General features: G+C 43.8%; 1 protein-coding gene across 6 annotated transcripts in view; it reads right to left on the bottom strand.

Annotated features, from left to right (window-relative positions):
* Positions 1–25,286, bottom strand: part of adam23a (ADAM metallopeptidase domain 23a) — a 163,621-nt gene that overhangs the window by 77,128 nt on the left and 61,207 nt on the right. For 5 of the 6 annotated variants that reach the window (XM_072261324.1, XM_072261327.1, XM_072261326.1 and 2 more), the window contains exons 5-8: positions 19,004–19,086; positions 15,230–15,293; positions 2,711–2,789; positions 460–539 (exon numbers count right to left, since the gene is read on the bottom strand). In XM_072261324.1, the coding sequence (XP_072117425.1) occupies positions 460–539; positions 2,711–2,789; positions 15,230–15,293; positions 19,004–19,086 (306 nt within the window). The remainder of the gene's footprint in view (positions 1–459; positions 540–2,710; positions 2,790–15,229; positions 15,294–19,003; positions 19,087–25,286) is intronic. The other variant, XM_072261325.1, reaches the window with a different exon arrangement.

Genomic DNA, 25,286 nt, shown 5'->3' with positions numbered 1-25,286 from the left:
TCCCACACCCACATCCATTCTCCCTGCATTCCAACTCTGCCCCTTACCTACACACTGGGGACAGCATTCTGTGACTGATTGGCCTACCATCCTACACATTTTGGGACGTGAGAGGAAACTGAAGCAGCTCGAGAAGGGAGAACGTGCAAACTCCACACAGACAGCACCTGAGGTCAGGAGTGAATCTAGGTCTCTGGCACTGCAAGGTATAGGTGTGGTACTTCGTTGACACCATCAGAATGGTGGTCCTGCCATATTCCAAGGTAAACCCCCTCTCCCACTCCCCCAATTACATTCTATTCCCAATTCCACTTGCTCTGATAGATTCCAATTTTGCAAGGAGCAGGACTCTGAAACCTAGGGAGAACTATTCCCCATCCCTCCCTCCCCAACTCTGCCAGAAACATCACACAAAGGAGACTCAGAGTGACTTAAGGACATGGGGTGGGGAGGACTTACCGCCCTCCTTCTCCTTCGTGGCCGGAACCAGGGAAAGTCCACTAGTCGAGACCAAAGAGCGCTGGCCTTCTTTAGATTGCCTGAAAGAGAATGCAGGAGAGAGGAAGTGACGTACCAGCTTTCCCTGAAAGAAGATGACACAATTTTTCATATTGTGTTATATGAGAATGGGGGTGGGGAGGGGAGATTCAGCCAGGAATTGAAACAAGGTTTAAGAAGGTAACAATAGATGGTGAAGTGTGAGGTTGAAATTCCAGAGCTTGGGGCTCACATTGCTAAAAGTGGTGGGACGGTAAGTGAGTCTCCAAAAATTCTCTGGAGCCTAATGGAGGCTAGCATCCTGGACATATTTAAAGATCAGAATTAGGTTTAATAAAGTCATAAGACCGTAAGATATAGGAGCAGAATTAGATCATTTGGCCCATTGAGTCTGCTCCGCTATTTCATCATGGCTGATCCATTTTCCTCTCAACCCCATTTTCCTGCCTTCACCCTGTATCCCTTCATGCCCTGACTAATCAAGAATCTATCAACTTCAGCCTTAATATACCTGATGATTTAGTCTCCACAGTCGCTTGTGCCATTGAATTCCACAGATTCACCACTCTCTGGCTAAAGAAATCCTCCTCCTCTCCGTTCTGAGGCTACGTCCTCTGGTCTTAGACTCCCCCACCACAGGAAACATCCTCTCCACATCCATTCTATCAAAGCCTTTTAATATTCAATAGGGTTCAATGAGATGCTACCCCTCATTCTTCTGAATTCCAGTGAGTACAGGACCAGAGCCATCAAATGCTACTCATATGATAAGCCTTTCAATCCCGGAATCATTTTCATGAGCCACCTTTAAACCCTCTCCAACGTCAATACATCTTTTCTTAGATACGGGGGCTAAAATTGCTAACAGTTCTCCAAGTGAAGCCTCACCAGTGCTTTAATAAAGCCTCAACATTACATCCTTGCTTCTATACTCTAGTCCTCTCGAAATGAATGCTGGAATTGCATTTGCTTTCCTTACGCCAACTCAACTTGCAAATTAACCTTTAGGGAATTCTGCACGAGGACTCCCAAGTCCCTTGGCACCTCAGATTTTTGGATTTTCTCTCCATTTAGAAAATAGTCTACCATTTTATTTCAATGCATATCCATACACTTCCCGACATTGTATTCCATCTGCCACTTCTTTGCCCATTCTTCTAATCTGTCTAAGTCCTTCTGTGGCCTCTCTGCTTCCTGCCCCTCCACCTATCTTCATATCATCTGCAAACTTGGCCACAAAGCCATCAATTCCATCATCCAAATCATTGACATATAATGTAAAAAGAAGCAGTCTCAACACAGATCCCTGTGGAACGCCACAAGTCACGGGCAGCCAACGAGAAAAGGTTCCTTTTATTCCCACTCTTTGCCTCCTGTCAATCAGCGAATCTTTATCCATGCCAGAATCTTTTCTGAAATATCATGGGCTCTTAATTTGTTAAGCAGTCCAATGTGTGGCACCTTGTCAAAAGCCTTCTGAAAAATCACTGACAAACTGACAAATTGTATGTTGTAAAATTTGTCGTGCAGCAGTAGTGCAGTACAATACATAAAACATACTATAAATTACATTACAAAGTGTAGTGGAATCCGGTTCACTGGGACACTTTGACTGTGCCTCAACGAGCAACAGCTGATCAACAGGAGCAATTTCTTTACAGTGAATCTGTGGAATTCATTGCCACAGACAGCTGCGGAGGCCAAGTGATTGGGTGGAGGTTGTTGATTAGTAAGGGTATCAAAGGTTATGGGGAAAATTCAGGAGAATGGGGTTGAGAGGGGAAAATAAATCAGGCATGATTGAATGACAGTGCAGACTCGATGGGCCAAATGGCCTCATTCTGCTCCTGTGTGTTATGGTCTCAGAGGTACACAAAGTGTTTCAACAATAAATAATGTGGGGAGAAATACAAGGAGCAGAGGAAGGCAAAAAATCCAATCTGATTTTTATTAATAATTCTGTAATTATTAATTCTGTAATTGTGTTTTTTTTCAAGCAGCACAAATTTGCAAACTTTAACCACACTTGAATATACAGAATTTGTAGGGTCTTGATTCATTGCACGGCACAACCAGTGGATCAGACAGACTGCTCAGGTATTGAATGATCCGACTGCGACCTTTCTCTATTATCTAGAGGAGTGTGGTAATGAAGTGTGGAGAAGAATCTGTAGCAGCGAGCAAAGTTAGCAAAAAAACAGGACATCTCAACTGGAATTACTCATGTGTGGAAGCTTGTCCTTCAATCCTACTGGCATCCGACGAATCGTGTGTGGCCTTGACAAATTCTCCTGAAACAAATCCAAAACAACATCCCTTCGTCAGCCATGATAATGTCAAAGGAACATCATTTTACCACACTAGTAGATCTGGTGATTCCAATTTCTCCCTGTATGCCAGACCCTCCAATTCCTGGGTGGGATTTGAAGCATTGTAACTATATTTAGTTTAGTTCAGACTGAAGATCACTCAGTTCCAACCACGTATAATGAACTCAAGCCAAAAGCAATAGCACCAAGATCCTTCTCTTTCATATTTCCTTGGTATTCAGCGTATCGGTCACATCCCAACTTCACTTACTTCCTTGAAACCTATTCTCTCTCTCATACGCTTCAGCAATATACAGAAGTTAGTTAACCTACCATTATATGGAACACAGAAAACTACAGCACAGTACAGGCCATTTGGCCCACAATGTGGTGCTGACCTTTTAACCTACTCGAACATCAATCCAAATCTTCCCTCCTATATAGCCCTCTATTTTCTATAATCTATGTGCTTATCTAAGTTTCCTAAATCTCCCTAATATATCTCCCTCTACCACTATCCCTGGCAGGACTTTCCACACACTCAACACTGTGTAAAAAAAACATACCCATGATATTGTCCCCCCCCCAACCATACTTTCCTCCAAAAACCTTAAAATTATGCCCCCTGGTATTAGCCATTTTCACCCTCAGAAAACGTATCTGGCTATTCACTCAATCTATGCCTCTTATCATGTTGTACACCTCTATCAAGTCACTTCTCATCCTCCTTTCGCTCCAAAGAGAAAAACCCTAACTCGCTCAACCTTTCCTCATAAGACATTCTCTCTAATCCAGGTAGCATCAAGGTAAAGCTCCTCGGCGCACTCTCTAAAGTTCCAACATCCTTCCTATAAGAGGTGACTAGAACTGAACACAATATCCTAAGTGCAGTCTAACCAGGGTTTTATAGAGTTGCAACATTACCATCTTTGGGGTGTAGGAGGAAACCCATATCTCTATATTTATTGGTGTCCAAGATCCATTGAGTCTATGCCATCACATTTAACTGGCCACTAGTTTTTTTTCCTTGTAACCCATTTGCTATACCTTCCAATCAAATCCCTCTTCAGGGGATTGCTGCGGGGAAGGGAGCAATTTACAACAGCCAATTAACCTACTAATCTGTGCGTCCTTGGGATGTGGAAGAAAACGGCAGCACTCAGAGGAGACTCATGTGGTCACAGGGAGAAGGTGCACACTCCACACAGAGAGCACCGGAGGTCAAAATCGAACTCAGGTCACTGGCGCTGTGAGAGAGCAACTCTACAAGCTGTGCCACTGTACCACGCATTCCATAGCACAGTTTAAAAAAAAGAACTGCCAATACATTTTCAAACTGCACATATAAATAAGATACATGTTCCTTTCCTTCATTTTCAGGTCATGTTGTCACTGGCAACAGTGGCAATTTTGGCCCTGACCTAGTTGGCTTTAGAAAGTGGTAGCTCAGGTTTAGCCCTACTAAAATTGTTCTTCTGAACCCCATTCTCCTGTATTCTCGACATAACCTTTCACTTACTAGTCAAGAACCAATCAACCTCTGCTTTAAATAATGCCTTGGCCTGCATAAGCACCTAGAGTTATAGAAACGTACAGCATGGAAAAAGGCCCTATGGCCCTCCATGGTCTGTGCCAAACCATTTAAACTGCCAAATTTCTCCTAACTCTTGAAATAGAGTTTGCATGCACCACCTGTACTGGCAACTTGTTCCACACGCTCACGACCCTCTCAGTGAAGAGGTTTCCACTCAAGTTCCCCTTTAACATTTCACCTTTCACCCTTAACCAACGAACTCTAGTTGTAGTCCCACCCAACCTCAGTGGAAAAAGCCTGCTTGCATTTACACTATCTATATCCATCCTAATTTTGTATACCTCTATCAAATCTCCTCTCAATCTTCTATGTTCTAAAGAATACAATCGTAACCTATTCAATCCTACCTTATGACTCAGGTCCTCCAGATCCAGCAACATCCTTGTAAATTTTCTCTGTACTCTTTCAACCTTATTTACATCCTTCTTGTAAGTAGGTGACTAAAACTGCACGCAATACTCCAAATTAGGCCACACTGACATTTTATACAACTTCGACATAACATTCCATCTCCTGATTTATGAAGGCCAATCTGCCAAAAGTTTTCTTTATGACCCTATCCACCTATGACGCCACTTTCATTGAATTATGGACCTCTATTCCCAGATCCCTTTGTTCTACCACAACTCTCAATGCCCTTCTGTTCACTATGCAAGACCTAATCCAATCTACTACTTCATCTTGAATACTGAGCAACTGAACCTTCTTGACCAACCTCTCATACAGGACCTTGGTAAATGCCTTGCTAAAGTCCATGTAGACAACATTCTTTGCCTTGCCTAAATCAGCTTTCCATGCACAAAAGCTACCATGCACAAAGCCATGCTGACTATCCTTAATCAGTCCCTGACTATCCAAATACTTAAATATCTGGTCCCTCAGAATATTTTCCAATATCTTTCCCACTACTGACATCAGGCTCACCAGCCTATAATTTCCTGATTTATTTTTCTTGAAAAGTAGAACACTGGCTATCCTCCAATCCTCTGGTACCTCACTTGTTGCTAAGGCTCTCTGCTAGGGCCCTGGCAGTTTCTGCACTTGCCTCCCGCAGTATTAGAGGGGACACCTTGTCAGGCCCTGAGGATTTATCCACCTTAATTTGCCTCAGGACTTCAAACACCACCTCTTTTGTAATCTGTACAAGGTCCATGAAGTTGATGCTGCTTTGCCTCATTCCTATAGACTCTATATCCATCTCCTGACAGATACAAATACAGATGCAAAAATTGCATTTAAGATCTCTCCCATCTTTTTTGGCTCCACGCATTGATTACCATTCTATCTTCTAGAGGACCAATTTTGTCCCTTGCAATTGTTTTGCTTTTAACATATAGAACCATAGAAACTACAGCACAGAAAAAGGCCTTTTGGCCCTTCTTGGCTGTGCCGAACCATTTTCTGCCTAGTCCCACTGACCTGCACACGGACCATATCCCTCCATACACCTCCCATCCATGTATCTGTCCAATTCATTCTTAAATGTTAAAAAAAGAACCCGCATTTACCACCTCATCTGGCAGCTCATTCCATACTCCCACCGCTCTCTGTGTGAAGAAGCCCTGCTAATGTTCCCTTTAAACTTTTCCCCCCTCACCCTTAACCCATGTCCTCTGGTTTTTTTCCTCCCCTTACCTCAGTGGAAAAAGCCTGCTTGCATTCACTCTAACTATACCCATCATAATTTTATATACCTCTATCAAATCTCCCCTCATTCTTCTATGCTCCAGGGAATAAAGTCCTAACCTATTCAACCTTTCTCTGTAACTGAGTTTCTCAAGTCCCGGCAACATCCTTTAGGATTCTCCTTCACTTTGTCTGCTTGGGCAATCTCATGTCTTCTTTTAGCCCCCCTGATTTCTTTCTTAAATGTTCTGCTTTTCTTATATTCCATAAGTACCTGCCTGCACCTCCCTTTTTCTTACCAGAGCCTCAATATCTCTTGAAAACCAAGGTTCCCTAAACCTTTTATTCTGACAGGTACGTGCAAGTTTTGCACTCTCAAAATTTCACTTTTGAAGGCCTCCCACTTACCATGTACACCTTTGCCAGAAAACAGCCTGTCCCAATCCACGCTTGCCAGATCCTTTCTGATACCATCAAAATTGGCCTTTCTCCAATTTAGAATCTTAGCCTGTGGACCAGACCTCCTTTTTGCATATTTACTTTGAAATGAATGGCATTGTGACCACTAGGTGCAAAGTGTTCCCCTACACAAACTTCTGTCACCTGCCCTGTCTCATACCCTAATAACAAACCAAGTACCGCACAGTCTCTCACTGGGACTTCTACATACTGATTAAGGAAACTTTCCTGACACATTTGACAAATTCTATGCCATCTAGTCCTTTTACAGAATGGGAGTCCCAGTTAATATGTGGAAAGTTAAAATCACCTACTATAACAATATTATGTTTCTTGCAACAGTCTGCAATCTCTGCAAATTTGTTCCTCTAAATCCCTAGGACTATTAGGTGGTCTGTAATATAGCCCCACTGACGTGGTCATACCTTGCTTACGTAATGCCCTGGTTAAAATTTCTACTGCTATGCTATGAGATAGTTTATATTAGGAGTTTTCTGTAAAAGCAATGCGCCACGTGTGTTTTGGCTTCGGCTAAGATTAGGAATGTGTGTGAGTCAGGATTGTGGAATGAGAGAGAAGGTTCTAGAGAGCTGTGGGGAAGAGTTTTCAGAAGGACAGTAGTCTTGTTTGGGGTCTTTAGGCGGGAGATGTGGAGCGGGACAGAAGAGAAGACACCACAGTATGCTGTGCATGGAGAGCCCCCATTGCAAGTGCTTTTGTGCAGATGAATGGCTCCAAGGAGGAAGGGCCAATACTCCTGAGGGAGCCAGGCAGTTTGCTCAAGATGGTCTTCGAGGGGAGTTTGAAAATGTGGCGGGTGTTTTCACACAGGCCGTGGGCCCAGCACATGAGTAAGATATACACCCCCGAATACTCCAGTATGAGCTCCAACATTTATGTGCACATTGGACTGGTTTAACTGTAATGGGCCATTTTCTTTTCTACTTCCTATTAACTGCCTGATAAAGATGAAATTGGTAAATACACTTTCTTTATAATTTTACGTGGTGCACGATCTGTTATTTCTTGCCGACAGATAACTATGTATGGGCAGTATTTACACAGCATTCACTCAAATCGAGGTTTCTTTAATCGGAACATCCCAACCTTCCTATTTGGCTGAACCCCAAATCATACCAAACCTAGATGTATATTGTTTATGAAAAGTGGCCTTCTCCCTGCTGAGTCATGTGGCTGTTAGCCAAGTTAGGTATCGAGCCAAGTTTGAATATGAGCCCGGTGAGAGGGTTACATTTGTTTCCCAGTTCCACCCATAACGCCTCAGCGGAGGAGTTCTCTGGTCTCTCCTGACTGAGCACTGCTGTGACATTTTCCCTGACTAGTAATGCCACCCCTCCTCCTTTAATCCCTCCTGTTCTGTCACGTCTAAAACAACGGAACCCCAGAATATTGAGCTGCCAGTCCTGCCCCTCCTGCAACCAAGTCTCACTAATGGCTACCATGTCATAATTGCAGGTGCTGATCCATGCCCTGAGCTCACCTGCTTTTCCTACAATACTTCTTGCATTGAAATATATGCAGCTCAGGACACTAGTTGCACCATGATCAACCTTTTGATTCCTAACTTCATCTGGAGTCTTAACATCTGCCTCCACAACCTTTCCACTAACCATTCTGGCACTCTGTTTCCCATCCCCCTGCAACTCTAGTTCAAACCCCACCGTGCAGCAATAGCAAACCTTCCCGCTGGGATATCAGTCCCCTTCCGGTTCAGGTGCAAACTCTCTCTTCTGTACAGGTCCCACCTTCCCTGGAAGAGAGCCCAATTATCTAAACATCTGACATCCTCCCTCCTACAGCAACTCCTTAGCCACATGTTAAACTGTATAATCTTCCTAGTGCTGGCCTCACTAGCACGTGGCACAGGTAGCAATCCTGGGATCACAACCCTGGAGGTCCTGCCCTTTAACTTAGCACCTAACTCCCTAAGTTCCCTCTGCAGAACTTTGTCACTCTTCCTATCTATGTCATTGGTACCTATATGGATCACGACCTCTGGCTGTTCACCAGCAACACCCCCCCCCCAACTTAAATATGCTGAGGACTGAATCCAAGATGTCACAGTCCCTGGCACCCAGGAGGCCAGAAGCCATCTAGGAATCTTGTTCTCATCCACAGAACCTCTCTTCTGTTCCCCTAACTAACAATCCCCCTATCAGCACGGTGTGCCTCTTCTCCCTCCCTTCCATTCTGAGTCATGGAGCCAGACTCAGTGCCAGAGAACCAACCTTTGTGACTTTTCCCTGCTAGGTCATTCCCCCCCACCCCCCCCACCACAGTATCCAAAATGATTTACCCGGTGTCGAGGGGAATGGCCACAGGGGTACTCTGCACTGGCTCCTTAACCCCTTTTCCCTTCTGACTGTCACACAGTTTCCTGTGTCCTGCACCTTCGGTGTAACTACCTCTCTGTATGTCCTATCTATCACCTCCTCATCCTCCTGAATAATCTGGAGTTCATCCAGTTCCAGCAACAACTCCTTAACACGGATTGCTAGAAGCTGCCGTTGGATGCACTTCCTGCAGGTGTGGTCATCAGGGACACTGGAGGCCTCCCTGCCTTCCCACATCCTACAAGAGGTTCGTTCACCTATCCTGTCTGGCATCTCTACTGTGCTAACTAAGCAAATATAAAGAAGGAAGAACAATTAACTGTGGGGGAGGGAGCTCTACCTACAGCTTTTTTACTTTCTTTCACTCAAACTTCTCCTCGCTGAAGCCTCTAATAGTTCAAAATCCCTGCTCCGCTTGCCCCGCCTTACTTCAATTTGTTCTTACCAATCAATCCCGAACACTGCCTGGCCACTGCTCAAAGCTCCAAAACTGCCGCGGGTCACTAACTTTTCTACTCAATCAGTGAACTTGAATGAACCCCGTCTTCTAAGGCTTCTGGTCTCTGATGAAAAGCTCTGTGAGTGAATTCCACAGATTCACCACCATCTGGCAAAAGAAATTCCTCCTCGTCGCTGTTCTAAAGGCTGTGCCCTCTGTCCTAGACTCCCCGACTATTGGAAACATCCTCTCAACATCCACTCTATCAAGGCATTTCAATATTCCATAGGCTTCAGTAAGATAGCCCATCATTTTTCTAAACTCCAGCAAGTACAAGCCCAGAGCCATTCTACATTCAAGAGAGAGGTAGAATCAGGCTCTTTGTCCCACTGAATCTACACTGAGCCTCACACACTCATTTTTCCACTAATTGTATTCTCACTCATTTTATTTTTCACATTTTTCCATCAACTCCTCCTCAGTTCCAGTTTGCAATCATTCTCCAAGTAAAAGGCTTTCTTTGCCTCTCCTTTGTACCTCCTTGCTGACTGAACCATCCAGTAATGGAAGCAGTTAATCTCTGTTTACTCAACCTAAAACAATCACCGTCAATAGTCATAGAATTACAGAGTTTAGAAATAGGCCCTTTGGCCTAAGCTTCCCATGCCAACCAAGGTGCCTTACTGAGCTAGTCCCATTTGCTTGGATTTGGCCCATATCCTTGGAGAGGCAAGTAAGCCCTCATCCTCGCTGGTCTGCCGGCCTGACATCCAACCAGAGATGTCCTTCATCCCACGTCCAGGCGCCGTCCTTCGAATGCGGAGTGCAGAACAGAGGCCTAGACCTCTAACTCCCCAACATCCTTGTCCCTAAACCCCAATCTGACCCCTAACTTCTTTCTCTATCCCCAAAACTATTCCTATGAACCTAAAAAAACTGTGAGCCACAGCCTCAATGGAGACAGCAGCTTGGTGCCATCTTGATCGAGTATTTCCACCAGCTTGTTTTTGGTTCCGGATAAATAAACAAATCTGAATCTGAACTCAGCAGGTGAAGCAGCAACTATGGAGGCAAAGGGATAGTTGGTATGTTGGGCCAAAAACCCAGCATCATTATAAATTTCCTACACCTCAAGCAAATCTCCTGGTTTCTGGGAGAACAGTTCTAGCTTCCCCTATAAAAACTCGCTGCCGTAATCCCTTACCTTGGCACCACTCCATTAAATGTTTACTGCAGTAGGAGTCAAAGTACGGTGACAAGAGTGGGGTTTGATAAAGATTCAATGCAACATCCCTCTGCTTATGGATCACAGGATTCCACTACTAACCTCGCCCTGTCACTCTCAGAGGTTTACAGGTAGATACGTCCTGATCCTTGTGCTCCGGCACGTACTTGAGATTGTCTTGTTTTTGTTCACATTCTCTTTTTCATGCTGGTCTGAATTAAAATTTGCCTGCTCTTTACTATATCCCCTTCAACTAGTCTGCCCCATCTCCTGAAGTCCATCAGTATCCTTCCTCATTCTTTTTCCCCCTCTATAAATATTATCTTTATTTCTCATGTGTACATCAACATATACAGTGAAATGCAACGCTTGCACCAGCGACCAACGCAATCCCGGCAACGTGCGGGGGGGCAGCCCACAAGTGCCACCATACTTCCGGTGCCAACACAGCATGCCCACAACTTAATAACGCACACGTCTTTGGAACGTGGGAGGAAACCGGAGCACCCGGAAGAAATCCACGCAGTCACAGGGAGAACGTACAAACTCCCTAGAGACAGCAGCAGGAATTGAACACCTATCACTGGTACCGTAAAATGTTGTGCTAACTGCTACTGCAGCACCAGTCTTTTGTGTTGAAAGCAGAGTTTGCGCTGTAATCCTGCTGAACCCAGAACAGGACACAAGGGAACATCAAGTCTTCCACCGTCCAATCTGGAAGAACATCTGCTTATAACATTTCCCTGACCCCTGTCCTTTATTTTTCTTACTTATTCATTTTTCAGCTTCTGGAAAAGATCAGCATCTATTTCCCATCGCTCACTGCCTTGGAAGTGGGGAGCCACTTTCTTGAACTACTGCAGTTCTTCAGGTAAAGGTACCCCGAAGGTAACGTTGGAGATGGAGGATCATTGATAGATGAAGGATCAGTCACAGATACTAAAGCAGGAAATAAACCAGCGATGAAGAACCAAATCAGAATGCTGTGTAGTTTGTAGCAGTGTTTTTCCTCATGCATCTTAAACCCTTGGCCTGCTGGGTGTTAGAGGTTGCCGGCTTGGTAGGTACTTTCAGGAGTCAACTGTGGGAGTAGGTGGCTAGACAATCCTGTCCACAGATGGTCATTGCCTGGCACTAAAGTTAAATGGCTCTAAATTGGTGATAAGAGTTAGATTCAGAAAAGAGAAATCAGGCCCCTCAGACTACTGAGTCTGTGTGGACCATAAACCACTCATTTACCTAAGCTCATATTATTCTCTCCACATTCCTGTCAACCCCCTTCAGGATTCAACCACTCATCTACACACTGGGTGCAACTTACAATGGCCAACTAACCACCCTGCAGGAATGAGATGTAGGAGTACCCAGAGGAAACCCATACAGCCACAGGGAAAGCCTGGGAAAAAGAGACACACCCTCCACCCCCCCCAGACTCAAGATCAGGACTGAAGCCAAGCCTCTGGTGCTGTGTGACAGCAGCTCTAAGGGCTGTTCCACTTTGCTGCTTGGGAGCATCAAGAAGTATTTACATAATTATTCCAGTTCTGATTCCGATCAGTGCTGAGCCCCCAAGATGCTGGTAACTAGGAACTTGGTAATAAAGATGACAATTAAAAGTCAAGGACAGGTGGTTAAACATTTACACATAAAGTACTACAGCACAGTACAGGCCCTTCAGCCCACGATATGGTGCTGACCATTTTACTGACTCTTCCTTCCTACTTTACTTTTTTACCATCCATGATCCCATCTAAGCAGTTCTTAAAATGCCTCTAATATATCTGTTTCTACTGCCACCCCTGTCAGGCCGTTCCACGCACCCATCACTCTCTGTGTAAAAATAACTTACATCTGATATCCAGCTATACTTTCCTTCAATCAACTTAAAATCACACCCCATCAATTTAGGTGATTCCATACTGGGGGAAAAAAGTCTCTGGCTATCTGCTCCATCTATGCCCCTTACTATCTGGTACACCTCTATCAAGTCACCTCTCATCCTCCTTTGCTCCAAAGAGAAACACCCCAGTTTGTTCAACCTATCCTCATAAGGCCTGATCTCTAGTCTGGGCAGCATCCTTTATTGAACATAACTGAATGTTTTCCAGGCCTTTTCTTCCTGCTTTTAGTGATACTCTTTTTTTAAATCAACCAGCCTTAATGTCCTTCTGATGTTAGTCAAGCATTTTATTGATTTTTTTGCACTCTCATCTTTTTTTGTTATGAGCTGTCAGTAGCTAATGAAAACTAATCTTATTGAAATCTTCAGTTTAAAAATAGCTGAATGACGATTATTCTTTAAAAATGCATGAATGTCACCCAAATTATCATAGCAACAGACAAGACCCAGCCCAAGCACAGCACACCCTTCACAGATCAACAAGTAAGCTCTGGAGTACTCCAAACATCTAGCTGGCTTTGCTCAAACATTCCCAAAAGGCCACCCAAAACTTTGTGATTTGCTAGATTTACGGAATACTAAAGTGGAATACGGGAGCTGATTTCACTGGGGCACAGAATATAGATCAGTGCAATTCTTTGGCCTACAGTGTCTGTGCCAACCATTGTGTTAGTTAAGGCTAATCCTATCTGCTGACACATGGCTCACATTTCTCAATTCCTTGCCTGTTAATGTGCCTAAATGTCTCTTAACTGTTGCTATCTACTTCCATCACTTCTTCCAACCAGTTCCAAGCGCCTACCACCCCATATAAAACAAAATTGCCTTGTAAATCTTTACCCTCTCTCCATAAAGCTATGCCCTCTAATATTTGATATTTCCACCATAGGAAAGAAGAGTCTATCTACTCTGCCAATACCTCTCAGTTTTATATACAGTGGATTCCAATTGATTGGGAAATATCGGGACCAGTATTTTGGCCCAATTAAGTGGCTGCCCCAATAGCTGAATTTTCATGGAAATAGTTAAAAAGGTATAAAAAAGGCAAACTACCATTTAACTGTATATTACTCCCTAATTGTTATCAAAGGAGGAATTCATCCAGCGTACCGGTACACAGCCACATTCTTTTGATTGACTGTAAATGAACAAGATGTGCACTTATTGTAGATAATGGACTGCAATCATACAATGCTCCAAATCTTAATTTTCATTGTAACATTCAAGATTATTATCAATACTTTCAAATTCTTCGTAATTCCTAACGTGAAGTAGTGAAATTGTTTCATGTTCACTCCCAGCCATTTCTGCCATCTCCAAACCTGAATGCTTGAAACTGCAGTGAGCAAAACCATTCCAAATTGTCTTCCTGGTTATTTCTCACCAACTATCGGTGAAAAAAAAATCACTCCTTTCTGAACTCAAGTGTATGCAACTGATGCCATTCAAAACTGTACACTCTAAGCACGGTGTAGTGTCTATTGGTCACACAAGTGCATGCACCTAATGCTAGTTAGAAACTGTTCCACAACAGTCTCCTGCACCAAGTGTTCCAAATAAACAAAGGAAATCCCTGCTATTTTCTCAATTAGCTTTTGTTCTTGGAGATTAGTCTCAAATGAGCGGATGCCCTGATTAACTGATAGCCCAATTAATTGGAATCCACTATACTCCTATCAGGTCTTTCTTCAGTCTCCACTTTTAAAGATGTAAAAATCGATACTTCTTTCGATATTAAGTTTAGAAACATAAAATTACAACAACGATGAAAACTGACAGAACTGATGCAGAAACACACTGCGATTTAAAGTTCTCATTCGCAATACAAATCCCCCCCCAAGGACCGCACGCTCATTCCTCTGAACTTCCTTCAACAGTACAACCTTCCAAAGTCTCGGAACTCCACCAACTTGTATGCACCTTTCCATATCACTCCACTCCGGATGACTGTGCCTTTACAGCTACCCTGGCCACTACATCATGAATCTCTCCAGCTTTCCTACACATTACGACTTGTTCAAACTTAACTCCTGGGCCTGGCTAAGCTCATATAACCTGGCAGAAAACTGTCTTCAATGCTCAGTGAAGAACACTGAGAATCTTTACTCGGCTCCTACACACCTCGGCTACCGTTAATTAACCTACCAACATGGGAGCAAACTAGAGCATGCAGAGGAAACGCACATGGACACAAGAGAGAACGCAGGATTTCCACACTGACAGCGCCCAAGGAGTGGATCCAACAAGGCACTGTGATGCAGCAGCTCTGCTAACTACACCACTGGACTGGGCCAGTGATGTACAGATTGATAGATGAGCTGATTAATAGTATCTTCCGCCTAGAGTGACAGGATCTAGGGGAAGTTGAGGGGAACTTGGGGAGAATAAAGTGAGGTGAATGTAAGGGTTGGTACAGGATTGGTGCTAAATGAGTGGCTGATGATTGACTCGGCTCCATGGGCAGAAGGCCCTGGATCCATGCTATGAAGTAAACAACAATCCGGTGTGGCCTGGCCTGCTCTGACTCCATTATTACACAAGCCCCTTTGTACTTGGTCTACACTTTTGTGGAGACTCAGGTCCATCAAGGTTACTGTGAAGGACTGACAAGCAGCACTGTGAGAACATCCTTATCCAGCAGACAACAACAGCTCAAAAAACTCCGCAACCCTATCACCTTCTAGCATCCAGCAATAAAAATATCTGTCTCAACAGTGCCCCGTGCCCACAGAAGAAATTATCTGTTGACATCCTGCGAAGTCCACCCCACTGGAAAAAGTGCAGCTGTTATTCAAGAGCATGAATGCAAGGAGCTTGGTACTCACCTGGGTATGCGTCTGTGTCAATGGCTCAATGATATACAAGTATTTGCCATCTTCAAATATGCCACTGTACAAAGGCAGGGAGGGGTTTAACAGAGTGAGGGAGAGGCAGAGGGGGGTTTAACAGAGTGGAGGGAGAGGCAAGGAGGGAGGGCACAGAGTGAGGGGAGAGGCAGGGAGGGGGAAACAGAGTGAGGGAGTGGAAGAGGGAGCGAGGTTAACAGGGCATGGGAGCAGATGAGAGGGGAACAGGGTGAGGGGGCAGCAGGGAGAGAGAAACAGAGCAAGAGATCGCATTATTAGAACTGGATGATCCCAACCTCCACCTTCTGCCTTGATTCAGCAATAAGGTTCTTCCTCCCAACAATTAAAATCAGAATTTGTTTCATTTTGGGAATTGATTCCAATCATTTGCATCTCTCAAGGTCCTAATGATGACCCCCGTCCCCCCGTCTTTGCCATTTGCCAACAATAGCCTGCAGCAAACCAATTTTAGCCAGTGTGTCAAACTGGCTGCCAAGTAAAACTGCCACCTGGGTTTTCAAAACTTGGAATTGGCAATTGTAAAACCACAACAATAATGTTCAAAATGCAGCAGTAAGAACCTTAACCAAAAATGAAAATCTGAGCACATATCACCAGTTTTGGCAACATTAATACTGGCTGCCTGTGTCCTTTAGAATCAATTGTAAAATGCTCTTAGTTGTATATAAGGCTCTGAATAACCTAGCTGTTCCGTACATTTTGGCGTGTCTATCCCCTTACGTTCCTCATCATAATCTTAGATCCACGAATACTAGCTTGCTTAGCGTTCCTTGAGGCAAGCAAATAAGAACTGATGATGTGGCCTTTTGCACTCTGGAATACTCTACTGACTGAGATACACCAGGCTAGTACTGTGGAACATTTCACAACACTTCTAAAAGATTACTCTTTTTAAATTGACCTATTTTTAGGATGACTTAATGATGTTGATTATATTTATAAAATTTGGTATATTCAATTATGTTTGTCTTATGAATTTTAATTTTGTTTCATATTATTATGACTACATTGATTTATCTTTATAATCTGTATAAATAATATTGATCTTAATGTATGAAAGGTGCTATATAAATATAAAGTTATTTTTTATTTTTTCTCAGCTGAGGTATGGGTTCACTTCTCAATTGCTAGGAACTTTCGGACCATTCTAGTGGTGTTTAGTATTGTGGCTTTCTGAAGATTTACATAAATATTGCTGTGTGGCTCTAATTGTTTAATGTTATTGTGTAGTGACTTTGGGACGACACCAGTTGTACTGTTGGGACAATGTATACCTTGTTCAAATTCCAAGGTCTTTCAAATTCTTCTTTTAATTCAGCATATCTCCAGTACTTTTCACTTACTGATTTCTGTAAATTATGTGTGTTTGGAAAAGCTATATCTAATAAATAAGTTGTTCTTGCTTGTTTTTCCTGTATTATTATATCTGGACAGTTACTACGGATTGTCTTATCCATAACAACTGATTGGTCATAATATAATTTGCAGGATTCTGATTCTAAAACTGGATCAGGCTTGTATTTATATTAAGGCGTGAATTCATTTATGAGCTTGTATTTTAAAGCAAGATTTTGATGAATAATATTTGCCACTTGATTGTTCCTGTGTAAGTAATCAGATTGAGTTAAACTGCTACAGGATCCTGTAATATGTTGGATTGTTTCTGTTTTCTCTTGGCATTTTCTCCATTTACCATCTTGAATTTCTTGGTCTTTTATTATGTATTTTCAATTTTTTTTTGTGTTAACCACCTCGTCCTGTACTGCCACAAGGAACCCTTCTGCTTCTGGGAAGAGGTCTCCAATTCTGAGCCAGGTGTTTCACAACTTCTTGTTGACATCTAGACTGCTCAGACAGTAGGCATATCGTCCATGGAGGGTCATGTTCTTCCATTAGTTAACTTTCTCTTCAATAGTGATAAATGTCTTCATTTTACTGGGTTGTGCTCTAAGTTTAGAGGTCTATACTTCCTGTTTTCATCGATGAAAGTATATCCTTTGAAGTTTTATCTGATTGTTGTGCTGATTTTTAATGTTTGTTATTCCTTTTCCCCCTTCTGTCATAGGTAGTGTTAATCTAAATGCATGTACATAATGTTTTCTGAAATTTGTCATTTCAGTTCTTTTTTTCCTTTGTAAATTTTCCAGATCAGTTTTGGACCAAGATATTACGCCAAAAGAATATGTTAATATGGGTATAGCGAAAGTTTTTATTGCCTTTGTTATGTCTTTACTACTGAGCTCTGTTTGGCAGATTTTCTTAAGCCTTGAAATAAATTCTGACGCAGCTTTTTCCTTTATCGTACTATCATCTATTTTCTTTCCTTGTTGATATCCCAGATACTTAGATATTTCCTATTCATCCATTGGTTGTATTGTATCCTGCTGCAATGTTTCGTATTCTATTAGCTCTATTGCACCTGTCTTTATGTTTAATGCTCTGCATTTATCCAGACCAAAGTTCATGTTTATTATTATTATTATTAATAATAATAAGACTAAAACCTGGGCTGAAGAAGCCAGGTTTGTCAGGATTAAAGCACAGAACACATATCAATCTGAAAATGCTGGAGATACTCAACTGGTCAAATAGCAGCTATGGAGAGAGAAACTTTGTCAGTGTTCCAGGTCAACAACCTAATATAAGAACACAAAATCATCCTAGATGATTGGATCAGAGGGTTATGAGGCACAAGGTGGGGTGGGGGGAGAATGGAAGGTTTGCAGAGAGAGCAGATTGAGTTGGGAGGTGGGAGGGGGCAGTGCACAGAGTACTCTGGTCTGAAACAGGAAATTGGCAAGGTTTAGGGCTAGTGTTAAATTAGAAATCATTTTCCCCAGCACTTGACCAAGGGCCAGAAGCTGACAGCACTGTCCTTGCTGATGTAGATGCAGGCATATAAGGTAGTGAAGGGTCAATTTTCCAGTTGATTCTTCAGAGACAGAACCATGCTGGGGTTCAATTCCCCAATTTCTGTAATCCTCAAGGAAAAAAAAAACATTCTAGGCATCACATAAGCCAGTTATCCATCTGTGATGGTCAACAGCAACACGACTCACTGCCACGCTTCCAATGGAGAATGCCAACAATACCATCAGGAATTGTACCACCCATAATTATTACATCTCTCTCACCCCTGGGTGCCAAAATGTGTGATGGCCTATCCCTTGCCCCATATAACTTCACCACCCACCCCAAGGCAAAAACTGGTTCCTTTGATGCTGGGGCTAGGCAGGAAGTTGTGCTTACACAACAGGCAGCCTCCATAACCAGATTAATGCTTGACCACCGCAGAGGCTTGGCTAGGAGTCTTTGAGGCTTCCCTTTGGATTTACACTTCCTATGATCTGAGAGAGGGTGGAAAGGGTGTGGATGGACAGCAAGAGGAATCATACACAGTGCAAAAAGCAGCATCTTAAACTTAAGACTTTACAATTACTCTATTACACACACTGATTCTCTCTCCTCAAAGCCCCCATCCCTTCAGATAGCAAACTTGCCACTTTAAAGGCAACATTCTAATCATATCCAAAAGCAGGTACAGCCTCCATATCCATCCTCCCAGGTATTACCTGAGGAGTGGGGGGTCTCCAGTAGATCCGACCAGCATGGAATAGATGCAGGAAACATGTGCTACCAAGCGACCCTTGCCCTCTGAACCCGCCATGCAACCCAGCATGAATACATCGAGCACATGCAGCATTATCAGAGAGAGCTCACGCTCTTACTTACCGTAGCCCATCGCAAGTGGCCAGAGCGACTTTGGACCCTGCGTTCCCCCGTATCTCCCCGTGATAGTAACAGTGCTCACCCCCCTGCGGGGAAACAGCGAGTCAGAAAGAATGCTGTTAGGATACAGAGAGAGGTTAAACCACACTCAGGTGCCATCACATTACCAATGGAAGAGCTATTCCCAGGAAATTAAAAAGCAAAAAAAAAAAACTACAGGCGTTGGAAACCTGGAGTAAAAACAAAAAATGCTTGATACTCAGATCAGACAGCATCTGTGGGGAGAGAAAGGGACAGACAATTAACAGAGTCCAATGATGGGTCTTGTATTGGAAACATCATTTCTCTTTCCGTAAATGCTGCCCGACTTGCTCAGCATTTCCAGAATTTTCTTTTTTTTTCATTCTATCTAAATTCACTCCCTACTCTTATGTAACATTAGGTAGTGGTTTTAAAATAATGAAGTACTCTGCTGTTCGGAAGCTAAGTGAATAGATGCATTTAAATCCAGGAGAAGGGTCTCAACCTGATATATTGGCTATCCAGTTCCCTCTACACATGCTGCCTTCAGCACCTTGTTTATTGCTCCAGATTCCAACATCTACAATCTCTCGTGTCTCCGCTCTGTTAACAGCATTTAAAATACTACATTATGGTGCAGTATCTCTAAACAAAATTAAAAAATCAAATAAACTGCTATTAATTCATCATTTTATCTCCAACATTACTCGCTTTTATTTTGGAATCAGATTTCCAAACACCTTAACAATTTGCCCTTACAGTCTTGTTCTCGCCACATCAAATTATAGGTTTAGAAAGCATGATCTTTATTCAAAATGTATACCACTGCTGAAAACTGCTAGGGCAAGAACTATGTTAATTCCATCAGCCCTGGGACACATTTTTAGCTTGCAGTGATTTGGATATTCACCAAAGAAATGATACTCACAAGTAGCTGAATAGCCAATCCAATAAGGTTCACTGGCTAGTAAACGCCAACGTGAGGATGTCATTGCCAGAAAAAGGATATATATAGTGTTTCATGCATCAGAATCACACCTCCAGAGTCCATATTATTATCTCATCCAAAGGACAGTACGTATCTCTATCAGCACTGCACTCCCCTAGCAACAGCCTGAGTGAGCTGAAGTGATTGGACAATTAACTTCTGTTAGCAGTGTCCTTTGCAAAAAGCAGTGAATTGTTAGACATGAACCTTCAACAGGCAGGCTAAACCAATTCTAATTCTTTGAATCTTCCTTGTCTCGCCAAGGTTTAGAGGGAAATGGTCCAAATGCAGGCAAATGGGACTACTTCAAGAAGGCACCTTGGTAGTTAAGGCCAAATCAGGCCGAAGGGCCCGTTTTCATGCTGTTACTCTAGAACAGATAAATAAGACAAACTGCAGGACTCTTAGCAGTGATATACAGAGAGATCCTGGGATGCAAGTCCACATCACCCTGTGAGTGACAATATAGGTGCAATAGGGTGGAACAGAAGGTTTCTTTGTTGGCCGGCATGTCAAAATTTGGTTAGTCATGTGGCAGCGCTACAAACTTCTAGTTAGGCCACATTTGGAGTATTATGTGGTGGCTGCATTACAGGAAGGATGTGGAGGCTTTGAAGAAGGAGCAGAAGTAGTTCACCAGATTGTTGTCTGGATGAAACCACAGGCGGAAGTTAGACTGATTTGGATTGTCTGCTCCTGAGCACTGGGGGCTCAAGGGAAACCTGAAAGAACTACAGTATATAAATTACATTAGAGGCACAGACAGGGTAGGTAGACAGATTCTTTTTCCCAGGTGGAGATACCAAATACCAAAGCATGTCTCTTTAAGGAGAGGAGTTTGGAGGGTGGGGGGGGAGAGAAATGGCACGATGTTTAAAGATTCATAAAGCAATGAATTTTGTTGACTGCAGTGGCAGGTGCCTGGAATGCACACTAACGGAAAGTCGTGGAAACAGATAAGCAGCTACTAGCAGTAACGTTGAAGAGGCATTTAGACAGACACATGAACAGGCAGGGAATCAAAGAAAGCAGACCATGTGCAAAGATTAGTTCGAACTGGCACCATGGTCAGTACAGACTTGTGGGTTGAAGGGCCTAAATCTGTGCTGTACACTTCTGTATCCTATGTTGAAGTGGGAGAGACTGGGCTGAGAGTTCGGTGGAGGACTGTAAAAATCCAAGGGCAAACAGCACTGCCACCTTTCCTATAAACGTCCACAATTCACTGCCTGCCACATTCTCATATTTTCTTAAAGTGAAGGAAGCTATTCAGTCCATGGAATTCGTGCCGGCTCTTAGAGCGATCTCTTCCCCTGTTTATTTCCCTAGTCTCTTTCACAAGCCCATCAAATCTCCTCTCAGTCTCCTGTCACCCACACACACCAGGAGCAAGCTGCAGTGGCCCATCACCCCACCAACCGCACACCTTTGGAACGTGGGAGAAAACTGGGACTGCAGCCCATTGATGGCATCCTCACCAGCAGGAAAGGGTTAAAGAGATGATGGCAGCACTGTGCAGACAGCAGGTCTGCGGCTGAGCCAATCACCTTGACTAGGATTGTTTGGATAATTTCCCCTCACTCTGCACACTAACTCACTGCTTACGGCTACAGTTTGTGCCGTGCCTTCGTATCGCTCATATCAGCAACCTGCAAGTTGCCAGTGCAAGCAGAATTTCCTTCTGTTTTGCAGATTCTCTTATAACATGCACACTCAGCACCATCTCTCCCCAAGAGACACCCCCACAATGTGCCACAGCCTGGCAGCTTGAGTCTGCAGGGGTCACTTTAGCTCCGCAGTTTCAGCACTCTGACAATGCCCAAGCCTGGCTATTCCGCCAGTTTCCTGCCTCGATTCCACCTCCGTAGTACCGGCTTCAATCAATCTTTGTTCACTCCACCCCAGACCCTAAGCACCAGTCGCTGCACTGCTCAGATAGCCATGCATCACTCGGGAACCCGTCAACTTAAAGTCATCACTGTGTGCCAGTGCCTACAACCTCTTGCAGCCTTGGGACCCTGGAGAACCACTCTATTCCTCTTGCACATCCGCTCCATTAAACCCAAGCTGAGTCCAAAGGACGTTTTCCCACCTGTTTCCTGTCCCACTCCTGGACCACAAAATACTCTGCAGATGCTGGGGTCAAAGCAACACTCGCAACACACTGGAGGAACTCAGCAGGCCAGGCAGCATCCGTGGAAAAGATCAGTCAACGTTTCGGGCCGGAACCCTTCGTCAGGACTGTAGAGGGAAGGGGCAGAGGCCCTATAAAGAAGGTGGGGGGACGGTGGGAAGGAGAAGGCTGGTAGGTTCCAGGTGAAAAACCAGTAAGGGGAAAGATAATGGGGTGGGGGAGGGGAAGCAGGGAGGTGATAGGCAGGAAAGGTGAAGAAAGAATAGGGGAAAACACAATGGGTAGTAGAAGGAGGCGGAACCATGAGGGAGGTGATAGGCAGCTGGGGGAGGGGGCAGAGTGAAACTGGGATAGGGGAAGGGAGGGGCAGGGAATTACCGGAAGTTGGAGAATTCAATGTTCATACCAAGGGGCTGGAGACTACCTAGATGGTATATCCCCTATCCCTATGTCACTCTGCCCCCTCCCCCAGCTGCCTATCACCTCCCTCTTGGTTCCACCTCCTTCTACTACCCATTGTGTTTTCCCCTATTCCTTCTTCACCTTTCCTGCCTATCACCTCCCTGCTTCCCCTCCCCCACCCCTTTATCTTTCCCCTTACTGGTTTTTCATCTGGAACCTACCAACCTTCTCCTTCCCACCCTCCCACCACCTTCTTTATAGGGTCTCTGCCCCTTCCCTCTTCAGGCCTGACGAAGGGTTCCGGCCCGAAACGTTGACTCATCGTTTCCACGGATGCTGCCCGACCTGCTGAGTTCCTCCAGCGTGTTGTGAGCGTTGCTCCCACTCCTGGAACACTTCATAGAATCAGAATCAGGTTTACTATCACTGACATATGTCGTGAAATTTGTTGTTTCACAGCAGCAGTTCAGTGCAATGCATAAAATATACTAAAAATTACAGCGACTACGTATAGAAAAAAAATAAATAAGAAGAGCAAAAAATAAGTGTTCAAGGGTTCATTGTCTTCTCAGAAAGCTGATGGTGGAGAATCAGTTTAATACCACTGGTATATGCTGTGAAAGTTGTTGTTTTCTGGGCAGCAATAATATTTTATATCTTGCAAAAAGAGAGCAAAAATAGTGAGGTAGTGCTCATCGGCTGGTTCATTATCCACTCAGGAATCTGTTGGCTGAGGGGAAGAAGCTGAACTTGCAACGATCAGTGTGTGCCTTCAGGCTCCAGTACCTCCTCGCTGATGGTAATAATGAGAAAAGGGCAAGTTCTGGGTGGCATTGGTCCTAAGCCATCTTTTTGAGGCATTGCCTTTTGAAAATGTCCTCAATGGTGTGGAGGCTGGTGCCCATGATGGGAGTTGGCTGAGTTTTCAACCCTCTGCAGCTTTTTCCAATCCTGTGCAGTTGTTCCTCCATACCAGAGAGAGATGGAACCTGCCACTATGACTAAATGTGGACCAATGTGAATTATTTTCTGAAGATCTGGGAGCGTAGCTGGGAAAATCTCTGAGATTTCATTTCACTGAAATGGATGCAAGCCTTGGCCAACAAACCAGAGGCTTCCTCGCTTCCACACCTGTAGGCTTCCGTTCCATTCCACGCTAAATGGAGTGGCACAGTAACAGGGGCACTGCCTCACAATTCTGAGAACTGAGTTCAATACTGACTTCCACCATTGTGGAGTCTGCATGTTCTCCCCTATGACTGAAGAGTTTCCTCCCACACCCCAAAGTACAGGTTGGTAGGTCAACTGGCCACTCTGTGTGGGTTCCTCTTTGGGAGCAATTGACGGAAATGCGGAGAGAATAAAAATAAGTTAGGATACGACCAGTGGTTATAATTAGCACAGCCCCAATGGGCTGAAGGGCCAGTTTCCATGCTGTGTAACTATGACTAATACTGGAAACCAAAACGAAAACACTTGAAATAAACACAAACTGCTCGACTGATCAGGCAGACGAGAAAGGACCGATGTTTACGGTTAACTCTACCACTCTCTCCATGATCGCTATCTGAGTATTCCCAACATCTTAAAATTTCATTCCAGGTTTCCAGCAGCTACGTTACTTTGCCAGCATGGAGGGAGGTCTCCCTCAGAGGGTGAAGTGACTGACAACAGACTGATGGAGAAGCAGCCAAGTTCACTCCACACTGCAGGGTGAGCCAATGCAGGCTCTGCCCTTTGCAGTTTCTAGGACAATTTCACTACTGCTCCCTTGCAAGACCATGCCAAAGCAAGCTAGGCACACTGGGAGACCGTAGTTGTAGGTTTATAAGGGTGAAGTTTTATAAAATGATTTATAAAATAAATGAAAATGGTAGGCGGTGATGCTTTAATACCAAGCAGTGCAGTTACTGCTGCCAAAACCTTTGCATCATAAGCTTCCACCACCAATTGCCGCTGCTGTAAATTTGCGTAGTACTTCACGTTTTAGCTTAATCCTTTGCCTGAACTTCTGTATTAGTGGTCAAAATATACTGCATCAAGGTACAGAAACTATACTGACTAATATGAATGATTATTAAACAGGAGATCTGAATGTCTCTCAGCTACTGAGACAGAGGTACTGCAGACAACACTAACCTCAAGCCTCACCACCCACACCTCTGAACACTCTCCTCAATTTCTCCTCCCACATAACCTCTGTCCTCCCTTCTCTGATGACTCCCTCTGGCCTGCCTTACCTGGAATTTTGGACCCGCAAAATCTGTCTGATTCAAGTGGCTACCATTTCTGTCCATCGACTCTATTTTGGCTCACAGACCAGTGTCATACCCTCGACGCATTTCCCCATCAGCTATTCTCCCCCATCTCAACTCCCCTCATCAAGGAGTATCCTGGAGTTATTTGAATATTGCAGATATTCAAGCAGTAACAAGTCTTCAGTTATTAATGTGGATTGTAAACTGCAGGTAGTAAAGTGAAGTTAAGCACACTTCTGCACTGTCTGTGGAGCACAGGCTGGCCCACAGACCAAGAGATATGGTTGACAAAATGGTGATCAAGTGATGTTTGCATATGCATCAGCCAACTGTTGAGACAATGGGGTTGTGTTAATTGGCCTGCTTCAATCCAGGGTTTGAGTAATGGACTTAAGCAATCTACATCATTGTAAACAAGTTCAAGAAGTTTGCAGACCAGGCAGGTACTATCACTTAGCTCTATCAATACTTGGATGTTTGGCT

The sequence above is a fragment of the Mobula birostris genome, chromosome 6, assembly GCF_030028105.1.
Source record: "Mobula birostris isolate sMobBir1 chromosome 6, sMobBir1.hap1, whole genome shotgun sequence".
Lineage (NCBI taxonomy): Eukaryota > Metazoa > Chordata > Chondrichthyes > Myliobatiformes > Myliobatidae > Mobula > Mobula birostris.
Note: the sequence above shows the minus strand (reverse complement) of the source record. Positions and strands in the feature narration are given on the sequence as shown.